Source organism: Pieris napi, chromosome 9 (assembly GCF_905475465.1).
Source record: "Pieris napi chromosome 9, ilPieNapi1.2, whole genome shotgun sequence".
Classification (NCBI taxonomy): Eukaryota; Metazoa; Arthropoda; class Insecta; order Lepidoptera; family Pieridae; genus Pieris; species Pieris napi.
The window spans coordinates 11,262,841-11,276,192 of record NC_062242.1 but is presented as its reverse complement, the minus strand read 5'-3'; the positions used below and the strand labels follow the sequence as shown (position 1 = coordinate 11,276,192).

General features: G+C 32.6%; 1 protein-coding gene across 2 annotated transcripts in view; it reads right to left on the bottom strand.

Moving 5' to 3' along the window:
- The window catches only part of LOC125052349 (sex peptide receptor), a 213,629-nt gene that overhangs the window by 18,743 nt on the left and 181,534 nt on the right, over positions 1 to 13,352 (bottom strand). For both annotated transcript variants that reach the window (XM_047653138.1, XM_047653139.1), the window contains one exon: positions 3,924 to 4,024. In XM_047653138.1, coding sequence (XP_047509094.1) covers positions 3,924 to 4,024 — 101 coding nt within the window. The remainder of the gene's footprint in view (positions 1 to 3,923; positions 4,025 to 13,352) is intronic.

The following is a 13,352-nucleotide window of genomic DNA, read 5'->3' as shown; positions in this document are numbered from 1 at the left end:
AAGATTATTTGTTATAGTGCCAGTTTCAATTTACTCCTTATAGACATAAAATTATTGTTGAGGTATTCGTGAGATGTGCGGAATGCCACCCGAATCCTAGACATAGATTAATTACAGCCACTTGATTGAAATTGCGCGCATTCCATGCGTTGTATGTTATTCGCGTAATAACAAACAGTCAAATGTCGAACATTTAAAAAATGTCTGCGCCAGTGCTACATATTTAAATAAAACTTCTTTATAACATATTAAGAGTACCTTCCAGTAATCGCGGTCAGCCAGAGACAACCAATTCCAGTTGATAGATAACAATTTGTTAGAGGAAAGTGACCAAATATGGGATAGTATCCCTAATATGGAATACCCCTATTTCTCCCAAATGTAAACTCACATACGCAAGAAACAATGATTTTCTGTCTCTTTTTACTCTCTTTTACGCGTACAAGTTGTAGCATGTCAGTTGAGCAAGTGCTTTCATCATTATGACAGTTTTTTGTTTTGTCGCTACCGCATAACTTTCTAAGGTATGTTAAAAATACGTATTTTTCGTAAAGAAAGTGCACGCAGTATTGATTTTATAACTTTTAGAGACCGTTTAGACGTTCTTTTGTATGTTTTAGCGGTATTAGATGATATTACTTTCTTAACTATAAAAATCTGAATGTCAGTTTGAAATCGTTGGAAAATCCAAATATGGACAGGTCACAGTATCCAATTATGGACTATTCCATAATTGGTTCTCTGAAGTATCAGCTGACATGATGATTTTGTTAATTATATTTTTTTAAATGTTTTACCAAAATGGCGAGCGTCAACTCGAAAACAAAGCGAAAAGAATGGATTCAGAGCATATGGCGGAAGTAATAAAATTAGTAAGAGAGAAACAAATGGGTTATTTAAAAGCTGGAAAATACTTTGATGTGTCAAGATCTACTTTGTTTTGATTATGTCAGAAAAACGAATTTTCTCCAGGAGAAGCCGCAGCTACTACATTCGGAAAGAAAACTGTCGTGTTGGCAAAAAACAAGAATTAAAAACAGAATGAGAAAATATCAAAAGGAAAAAAACCAAAAGAGAAGACTAAGCCTAATTCAGATGATGAGGAGGTGATGCTATTTGATACTGACAGTGAACCCGATGCCTTGATAGGATATACAGCTCCAGAATCTGAAGATTCGGAGTGTATTTTCTGTGGTGTGCTGTTTTCGAATGATACTCATGGGGAAACATGGATCAAGTATCTTATGTGTGGACTCTGGGCATGTAATGATTGCGCTGTACCAGAGTTTGATGGATGGATGACCTGGATTTGTGATTTTTCTAAAAAAAATATGTACCTTTCTATATTATACCAAGTTTCCAAAGAGTCTCGTGTATTTTAAGGTTAATTTTTTATAGTGTTTATAGTATTCCATATTTGGGGTACCTATTCCATATTTAGGTACCTAAATCGTTATTTAGTTTCTTAAATTTTTTCTTACCTTAAACTAATCAATAAAACCTAAACTTATTACAAACTAAAGTGCAAATATATGATTGTTAATAATTACCACAAAAAGTTTTTTATTTATAACACTTGCGGATATTATGTCTAAAAATCAAAATGGTATTCCATATTTGGTCACTCTCCTCTACTATTTTTACATTAAAACCTTATTAAAGGCGACGTTGGTATTTGAAATATTTCGTATTAATAAATTTCCTGTAAACTCTCGACATTTTGTGATTAATACGGTTTATTAATTTTAATATATATAAATTACGTGTCACGTTGTTTGTCCGCTAATGGACTCCTTAACTACCTAACCGATATCAATCAAATTTGCACACCGCGTGCAGTTTGATCTAACTTAAAAGATAGGATAGCTTACATCTTAATTTATACCCGCAATACTATTTTATTGCAAAATACTTAGTATTGTCTTTGATTAACATAACTCATAACATTAAAAGAAAAACGCTTTTTACCGGATTAAAGTTATGTATTATTATAAATTTACAACTATTTGACATAATTTTAAATTTATCCGACGTTTCGCGTGACCACGCACGCTGTAAAGCACGCGAAACGTCGGATAAATTTAAAATTATGTCAAATAGTTGTAAATTTATAATAATACATAACTTTAATCCGGTAAAAAGCGTTTTTCTTTTAATGCAAAATACTTGTTTATTATTTGATAGTCACAATTCTAACAGATGGCAATACGTTTCACGTAAGCTAAAATTTAATGGCATAACCAGCAAAATAGCATGGTGTTCTCCTGCCGTTTCCCTTGAATAGTTTACTACTATGTAATATAAGAAAAACCTTAGTCACAGCAACGCTTGGCTGGTCTGCTAGTGGATTTATACAAATGTCTCGTTAGTTACTAATTGGTTAAACAATACGTGTTTCGTGACTGTGACACGGTTAATCAATCAAAATCAAGGGGAAAATGCCATTAGTTCGTTTTTGTTTTCAAAATATAAGCTCTCTGCTCTGTGCGACAAGTATTTCATAATTTTAAACAGTAGAAATGTTTTTATCTTTGAACAAACAAAGGCGGTTGCTGGTTTGAAACGAAGTGCATCTGCAATGAAAGTACGAGGCATCGAATTTAGAATTAAATTTCTTATTTCTATTGAAATATTATTTTAAAACATAATATTTCTATTCTAAACAAGTAAATTAATAATACTGTTAATATAGACAACAAATATGGCGCGGTTTCTGGGTCAAAAGGATGCTTTAAATTACAGATGAATGCAATATTCTCAATTTAATATGCAATCACGTACAATAGATTAATGTTTTAATTAATATAATGCTACGAAATGCTTCTAATAATTCCAGCGACTGAATTATTCTCTCGGGTTATGACTAAAGTGACAATTTATTCTTTGACTCAAAACGGGACATTGGTTTAATTAAGATCAAATATTAAGTAGTCAATTAAAAAAAAACACTTTTTAAAGTTATTAATTTAGAAAAATTTAGTTGGCTTGAAAGTTAAGAATCAGAAAATATAGATATTCAAAATGTTTAGTAATATTTATTTTTATCAGAAGAACAATTTTGTTTTAATATAGCTGCTGATGATTTCAAATATGAATGAAACTCTTGGCCCAATTTTTGTATAATCTTCCGCTCATATTGCAACGCAGTTTCTGAAAACGAGACAATTTTGCGTCCCACAGTTCATTTCGGGGACACCGGGACTCGTAATTTGAAAAAGGGACAGTCCCGTTCAAAACGGAACGTCTGGTCACGTTACTTATGACCAACGATTAATAATCCAGCGCATGAATTCACAAATGGACAGCGGTAGCTTACGATTGGCTAAAGTTCTTTTGTTTCAAAGAACAAGCCCCACTTTGGACTGCTGGGCCATCAGAGAAGATACGCAATCATGATTAGTACGTACGTACTTGCAATGTATGTAACGTGTCCTTCTGGATGTGAATGTCTTATTTATTTATTTAGTTATTAAGCTTACGACATCACACACAGTACTAAATCTACTAATTATTTTACAAAATCCTACATCTAAAATGTGTGACAATTAATGTAAACATAAGTTTCAAAAAATAAAAATTAAATAGAAGTTAAAAATTAAAAAATACAATTAAAACATAAACGATAATACAAGCACACAATAAAATAAAATTATAGAAATTTGTTGGCACTTAGAGCAGAAAAAAAAGAAAAATCATCAGCAAAACAGCGAAATTAGGTTCGAGAAAGGCACCCCACAATGCTTTCTCTTAAACCGATCAGCCCACTACCGAATATACCCAGCTCCGGATAAGCTGTGTTCAATTTGTTGAAATCGCAAAAAATTCGAATGAGAGGTGCCTGAACTCCTAGGTTAGTTTTGGCAGAAGGAGTTTGGAAGATATTGTTGATTTTAAACCTAGGGAATGAGTTATGCTATACATACCAAGTTCTTGCAACAGGGGCGTGACATACATAGATATATCTCTGGACAGCCAATGCCAACGTCAGCCATATACTTGCAGTGTGAAACATTGCTGGTATTACCTGAAATTAAATAACAAACTGCTATATACAAATATGTAAATAACTACTACATATTACCATTCAAAATTTAAATATAGAACATATTATTTTCACAACACTATTGTACCCATACAATACAATAATAATTAAAATACGATACAATAACTCAATATTGATCTTGGTATCGCTATCGCTATTGGGCAGGACATAGTGGTAGGTTAAAACAGCCCACCGTTTACACAGTCTAATTTGTTGTTTATTCCGTGTGTTTGAATCACCCAAAAACACATACAAAAATCGGAGGCCATCACATAATGACTTTAATGACGATTCACAAGTGTACATTGTGTTACCTACGTGAATAAATGATTTTTGAATTTTGATTGTGTGGCTACTATTACAATAAAAATAAAATCAAATCCCTAGTACCTCATATAAGCACAGGTGTTTTGTTAGCATTCATTAATTTATTTAGGTAGCTGCTTATATAAATGTAAAATTAGAAAACAAATTTCCATAAATCTGCCTTCCCCTTTTAAAAGTGTCCTTTTGAAATTAACGCAACATAACAAAATTAAACAATTTAACGGCTCATTGGTCTAGTGGTTAGTACTGACTGCGAATCCATGGGTTCTGGGTTCGATCCCCGGCTGAGACAAACATCAATGTGATGAGCATTTGGTGTTGTGCTTAGGTCTTGGGTGTTTAAATATGTATTTATATGTTTATCTATCTATAATATGTATGTATATCCGTTGCCTAGTACCCATAACACAAGCTTGACCAGCTTAGCATGGGGCTAGGTCAATTGGTGTGAATTGTTCAATCATCATAAAAAAACTCCCAGTTAAAAAAATATATATTAAATAAACGTTTTCCTAACATATAAAGTCGCGATCCTCAAGTCTTCATAAAGTAGGCACTCACTCAAGCCCTTGAAAGCTTCGTAAAAACAATATTAAACCTGTAAATAGCAATTTTGAATATGAAAATGCGGCATCTCATAAAGCTCTCGATAAAGCTTGTTGTAAATCAAAAAGCACTGCATCTAGCTTTATTACTTCAAACCAATTTTATGAGATCTAGACTTATGAGTTTTTCGTATTCAATGACTACTAGCCAATGCAAAAGTTAATTTATGTGCTTAATAACTTAAGAGCTTGTGTCATTTGTTGGCAAATTATTGTTAGTCAGAAAAGTCTATGATTTTGATTAAGATTTGAATCTATGATCAGATAAATTTTTCAATTCCGATTAATACTTCTAAAAGTTTACAAGTCAGAATGACACGTTCTCAAGTTTGTAATAAAAATTAATTGATGCAATTGACTAGAATTACAAGACTAGAAGTACAACGTTTTAAAAGCAATAACATTTTTTTAAAGTACATTGTATTCTAATATACGTTTGAATATAAGAAATACATAATATAGAAATTGTAACGAAATCATATAGGCGTATGGAATAGTGTTCAAAAGATTTAAATATAGAACGTTTGATTTTTGCTGAGAAACTGATATCTTTGGTCTCTCAAAAAAGAAATGGTTTTTCCCGTTTTCACAACATTTTTCATTCATGCCGTAGTATTCTAGTTATTATGTGCACTTTACAACGCCTATTACATGCAGAAATGTTCTCCCTGTTATACAAAACTATTTTAATTTCAGACGTAACTTCAATTCCAAGCCAAAAGGCACATCTTGTAACTGTGCAAGAAGTCGGAAAAGCTTGACGTAAAATGTGAATTGAGCGACACATTTTAAATTTCGAATCGCGAACTCATTTTCCATATACAATTCTCGGATATACGTCACAGCCGGAAATAAGAAGCGTTTCCACTTGGCTCTGACTTCACGTCAGATCAGATTTGTCACGACAAAGGGATTTCAGGGTTTATTTCAAAGTTCTAAGATAACAAGTTCGTTAGTGGAACAACTAAATTTAAAGATGTTTCTCTCAAAAGGGATGTACTGTAGTAGTTTCTTCGTCGGAGCAGGAAGTTATATTATAATGATGTTGATCATAGATTTAATAGAACCATTGTTAACAAAAATAACGACACGGCTTTAAATTGAGAAATAACTAGAGGGTTATTAAAAGACAAATAGTGGTCCAGATTTTACCAATTACTGCTAGTAATGAAAAGCCTATTTAGCCTTTTTCCCATAAATATCATGACCATTTTCGGAGTAGTAAGGGTCCTTGCGGGAGACACCAAGACCACCAGACCTAAGTTTGAGCAAATAAAGTCCGAGATTTGATATTCCCCTGCTGCCTAGTTTCTCGGCCACAGAGCTGTAAGGATCCTATTTATTAAAAAAGGCCTATTTAACTACCTAAAGAGTAACAATTTCATATACAAAATTACAGTAATTAAAAATTTTCACTTTATTCGCGCATGAACGGACAAAAATTTATATATGTAATCATTTACCATAACGCGTAGATTTATCGTTTACACTTGAAATTACAGATTAAAATTTGTTCATGTCAGTCCGTTTTAAAAGTTTACTATGTGTTTAATTATACTGGATTAAAACGATGTTTGTATACTCTATAATTTAGCATGCAACTCAAAAGGCATATGAGTAGTGTGTTTTTAATATAGATATAAAAGTCATACAACAATTGTATGACTTTAAGCTATTTTATTCGTTGTAATCTTCTAATATATAAAATTCTCGTGTCATAATGTTCGTTCCCATACTCCTCCGAAACGGCTCGACCGATTCTTATGATTTTTTTAAATTTATCCACCCAAAAAAAATTGTTTTTAATTTTTAGATTTTTTTTTTGTTTTTATTTTTTTATGATACAACATACACCCCTCTACAATCAACCCCTATGTTTTATTATTATAGATAGTAATTTTTATTGAACTAGAAAAATGTTTCTTAGAAATAATATGGCAAAATAATCGTTTGCCGGGTCATCTAGTTCATATATATCTATCTTAAATGATGTAGATAACTTATAAAAAATAAGTATATACGTATAACTCCCAAATTTCCATCACAAAAACTATTTTTCATTTATGGAAATCTCACCGTATCTTTACGTTCTTCACAATTTGTCTATGACTGTTTCCATTTAATAGAAATCTTTCTAGCAAAAGAAGAAAATATATAGTTGATACGTTTTCTATTAAAACTACCTTTGCTAGAAACAATAATTATTGCCCGCTTAGCCTGCATTATACCAATTATACCAATGGCTGTAAAGTTGAGTTGCACAGAAGTGGAGGATTTAATTGCTCTTATTATATTTTATAACACATTCACACACTCACACACACACTAAAAGCACACATAGTCAATTCGTAATATTATTATTTATTACCCATATAAGATACAGAAAAGCTGGTTCAACGCACAAGTAATTTATTTACTTAATAGGGGCCCACACAGTATATTATATAATTTTAGTTACTATATTTTTTATTATTTTGAACTCCTGCACTATGAATGCAGAACAAGTATCTAGTTCCAAAAATAAATATACGTTTCACAATTTTTGTGAAAAAAAGGTATTTTCATTCCTCGTATACGCTGTCCTGCCCTGCGATTCTGTAACTCACTTCACGAACTCACACAGCAGTTTTCGCATCGGCGGTCGCTCTCAAATCAGTCGTGAAGCAGTCATTTTATGATTTAGCATTCTGAAAAGGTGGGAGCTTGTACTTTATTGTTTATCAGAATGCCAAATCATAAAATGACTGCTTCACGACTGATTTGAGAGAGACCGCCGATGCGAAAACCGCTGTGTGAGTTCGTGAAGTGAGTTACAGAATCGCAGGGCAGTACTGCGGTCGTATCGGACAGTACTTAATAGACAACGCACTTGTGTCTTTGTTCTCACGTTTGACGTACCTGCTACGTGTACGCAAGAGTCTTGGCAAGTCTCAATAGAGTAACTAACTAAATCCGGCGTGGTCTCATATACCCGAACAGTGTAATAATCAGATGTTGGCTCGCATTAAATACTGTTTTCAACAATTCAAACTTGTTCAGCCATTAAAGCGCTCAGTGACCGTTTGCGAAAGCTCATAAAAGCTTAGCCTGCTTTAATTAGAATAGTTACCGATTCATTAATTACAATGTTATTTGCATATATAGCTTAATTATTACTTAATTATAATTAACGCTTGCAACGGTGTCTGTAATTAGCACAAATTAATGAAAATTGTTTAGCTAATTTAAAATTATTCATCTATATATATAAAAATGAAACCCGTTTTCCGTTGTCACGGCATAACATGAAAACGACTTGACTGATTTATCTGATTTTTTTAAATAATATTCCTTGAAGTACGAGGATGGTTCTTACGGAGAGAAAAATAAAAAAAATTGAGTGAAAAAGTCTAAAAACAACACTTTTCTATATTCCCATACAAAATATTCGTAATAATACTTAAAAGTCAATTTGAACTTTAATACCATATCATAAAGTTCAAGTGTTAGTGGAGGGGTTCCGGGCAGGTAAATGTTTATTTTTTGACATAATGTATTTGTTGTCTTATCAACTTTCTTTTTTTATCTTACTAGCTAGACCGGTGTCCTGAATAGCAGAATAAATATTTAAAAAAAATAAAGAATCGACTGTTAGGCGGTACGATGTTCGCCAGGCCAGCTAGTATTATATACAAATACACTCTTAGCTTATGTACGTAATTGAAAAATAATAATATATTTTGTTTGAATAACTTGAGACGCGCCCAAATGTATTTGGAATTTAAATGGAACGAATGTTAACAATGTTCGCTTTCAAATAGGGAATATATCTGTGAACTGGCAACAATCAACCTAATTATATCGAGTTCGTATTGGATACTTGACATTTCTTCACAAAAAAATGTACGTGTTATTTTGTATATAAAAAATAAATCAGTCGCGCTACAACCTCTTTAAGTCTTGGCCTCAGATTTCTTAATCTGTTTCAAAATAATTTTTAAATCTAATAGGCAAGTAGGTGATCAGCCTCCAGTGCCTGACACGCACCAACGACTTTTTTGGGTCTAAGACATGTCGGTTTCCTCACGATGTTTTCCTTCTCCGTTCGAGCAAATGTTAAATGCGCACATAGAAAGAAAGTCCATTGATGCACAGCCAGGGATCGAACCTACGACCTTAGATATGAGAATCGTATGCTGAAGCCACTAGGCCAACACTGCTCACTGTATATTTTGTATATATTTAAATATCAATCACTGTTGTATTTGACCGTATTTTCTTTTCATGTCTCATTTCAATTGTATATTGTCAACTAACCTTCTATTAAAAAATCCTGGACCTCCATTTGGTATCCGTTTCATTTGCAACTTTGCGTCATAATGCTTAATTGGTAGTTACAGAATTCTAATGATTTATTAAAAACCTAATTATTATGGCATACCCACACTTAAGACTTTGACTACTGACACAAAACTGCACTTATCCACAAACAGGACACTATAGTTTATAATTTGACGATATTTGTTATTCGAATTTTCATACAACAATATACGAAAACAATTTTATTTTAAAATACCTAAAATTTTATATCGTAACCCACGGGCAAACCAATTATTTTATAATAAAAGCATGTATTAAAACAACGTCATTTTAAAACAATGCTCCAAATAAAGTTAAAAGTTTCCCTTGTAAAATAATGAAAGAGCAATTATGAAGTTGTTGCCACAAACAATCGCTTCTATTTTATCCGTTGGGAAATAAAATTCACCACAAACATTTTATAACATGAACGATGTTTTGTTGACGTTACTAAGAATTTATAGCAAAATATTCCGATAGATTCTTTAACCATTTAACCGTCATCTAAAGTGTTTTAAATACTGGTTTTTCCACTTAAAATATTATATATGTTGCGGACAAAAGCCTCATTATTTATGTATTTATTAAAGTTCACCACATCATACAAATGCTATATCTAAAGTATATGTTTCTTTAGCTTTCTTTAGCTTAGTAGCTATCTTTTCTAAAATATATGACAATTATGGTAAATATGATACAAAAAATAAGAATAAAATAAAAATTACTAGCAAAACAGCGGATTAGCTATCATATAGGTAATTAACAATGCTTTTTCTTACATTGATCAGCCCACTACCGAATATATCAAGCTCTGGATAAGTATAGTGTTATATTCGCGAAGAATTCGAATGAGAGGTAAACTCCTAGGTTGGTTTTTGCGAATTCAAAAATTCAAAAATTCTGCTGATTTAAAAACCTTGGAAATGAATAAGGGACGACAATGTTAATGTTCTGTAAGACTCAGAGGGTACGGTTCTGTACTTGACCATTTAGCAATTTATATAGGAACGTAACAACGCAAAGAGATCTCCGATCGTACAGTAACGTAATTTTAAATTTCCTAAGTCGCTGTTAGTACGGATGCCTATAAGAAAATCCTGTATCTACTAATGACTGCAAGATGACATTACGGTAGTAAGGAGCACGTTCAAGCTGGCAGTCAGACGTTCCAGGAAACGAGCGAGTTGAGCTGGTAGCGGAATGATCGGCGAGCCATCGAGCATCGTACGCTTATAATAACATTCTTGTAAAGTTTCTAAGATTAATTAATGAAGGAAAATATGTGTACTGGATAATTCAATTTAGGGGTGAATAACATGCATATATCCCCCTACATAATTCCTTTAATTAGGAATGGGGCAGACCCGGTACTGTGTCTGGCAATCACTTTATAAACAAAGAGATATTCACGGTTATGTGCCTGACATATGTCGCCGATATTTGTCTTAAAGTAGTCGGGATTCGCACGAGAGACCTCAGAGATAGGTAAATCATAAACTAACACTTATGAATTATTCCAATACTAGCATAATTAACGTAATTTATTTTTTTAATTTGTGATATTAACATAAATTATCTATCATTTTTGCATAATATATCAAAGTTCTCTATCGAATAAACACATGTGAATCCCTTGAAAGCAACGTCAAATTATTAAACCCTCAATATGACATAATATTATCAACAAGTATCGAATAGAAAATGAAAATAATATTTTCCTGCATACGACTTATCAGGGAATATAGCGTGAACGGTTTTCTTTCATAAAACGTTTCCGATAAACAGTCAATATAAACATAAAGATCATACGTATGTTTCAGCCAACGAGCTGCAATAAAATAAATAAAATAAGAAGCACTACAACCCTTTTAGGCTTGGGCATAAGATTTCTGTATCTATTTCATGATCATTTGTCAATCTAATAGGCAAGTAGGTGATCAGTTCGAGCGAATGTTAAATGCACATAGGATGAAAGTCCATTGGTGCACAGCTAGGGATCGAACCTATGACCTCAGGGATGAGAGTCGCACGCTGAAGCTACTGGTCAGCAATAAGCAACGAACTGTAATATTTGCCGATAAACATTGGGAAAAACTTCAACTGTAGCTTTGATGTAGTTTCAATTAATTTTATTTGTAAATAGGTCCTAACAAAAATAACAAAAAGAAAACGAAAAAATATAGCTAAAACTTTGGCACAAGCTAGATTTAATACGAATACATAATTCTGAGGTTTTGCATAGTTAAACATATAATTAATGTTCATTACCAACTTTGTATGTCACAGATTATTACACCCCGCATAAATAGCAATAATTTGTTTGATTGCCGAACTAGCACATATTTTGCTAGGAATTGCAAATACCTCGCACTTGAAGTTTGCTGCCATTTGCAACAAACTTGAGAAGATCAGAACTCCGACCCACAAAGTTCCCGAATATCGTTCAAGATCATTCCCAGGGATATATAAAAACGAAACGCCATAGTCAATTCTCCAGCAGAGCTACGTTTCTGGCAAAAACAAATGAGCAGTATAATTAATTAACAATAATATTTGGTATAAAAATGGTTTGGCGAAATTCAGACGTAAAGAAACGTCGTGTAAAGAAACAACGTAAGCTCGAAAAACAGTAATTACTAGTTTTCTTTTACCTCATAATTAATTTCCCACTGATTCACCTCAAGGGTATTGTCTCATTTACAATAGAGCTCTTTGGAAATGCGATTTTCCACAACAATGGAAATGGCGTTTTCCTTTGCTTAGAAAATATAATATCTCTAGTAGTAGTTTTTACAATTGTGTTGAAGTCTTAAATTTTAGAAGCTTAAAAATGTAATTCAGAAATGTTGTTAAACTTATCTAGAGTAGTATACTTATTAATTTATGATAAGAAAAAGGTAAGAAAGTAAGTCAAATCTTAGTTTTATTGTAAACTATGATTATTAAATATCTCAATTTACGGATTCTGAGATAGTCAAACTATTCAGATACAAACTCACAAACACATAAAAAGTACGCTAGCCGATTGATTTCGAATCTATAGAGGCTTTACTACGTATCTTTGCATGAGTATGAGGTGCCAAAAACTCACACAGACACGGCACAGGCTTATAACAACTCTTAGCCACACTCTCAAATACATGCGCACACACACCCATTAACACATACTTAATGTCTTATAACTTGGACAAGAAGAGCTAACATCAGAAAATAATGGAAGCAGCTAGAAGAAGCCTATGTGTCACAGGACACGCTGATTTCCAAACATGGGTATGTTGTATTAGATTAAGTTAGGTTATATAACTACTTTAATAAATGTTTATATATTATACTGGGTGTCAGCAATAAAGTCTTAATAATAATGTCTTATAATACTTGTGTGTGATTAATTGTAACACTAAACCTACTGTTCTCAAAAAATTGTTTTAAACTTGTACCATGTACCACCGACTAATTGTTATCTAGTTACCTACAGCACAGGGACTCGCTAGTGTGGGGACTAGCGATATATGAATATTATCACAGCCTATTATTATGAATATAGTTTTTATTATTATAATTATATATATGTATACATAGATCGATAGAAAGATTGTCGCGTTCCTTAACAAGGCTGCTATGGTCGCTTACATTTATACAAACCACAGCGGTTTTGTAATGTCACACATTATGATTTTATTGTATTATTCTGTAACATAAATAAATAAAAAAAATATATTACATTTTATAAAGTAAACTCTCTTCAGCTTTATATCTGATATTTCTGTAGGCGGGCTATTTTCAGGAATGGTTCAAATTGAAAAAATATGTTTGTGTTGGATAGTCCATTTTTTGAGGAAAGCTACATAAACTTACTACGACTCATCTCGAACGCCGCAAACGCGCCGCCTATAAACCGCTGTTTGCTAGGTAATAAATCCTTGCTACAGCGTAGCCTATGCTACGAATCTGCGTAGCAAACTAAGTGTCGAACATAATTCTGTTGCTTGGTTTACACGAGTACTACATATTCGAATATATCTTTGGCCTAAGAGCCCAGA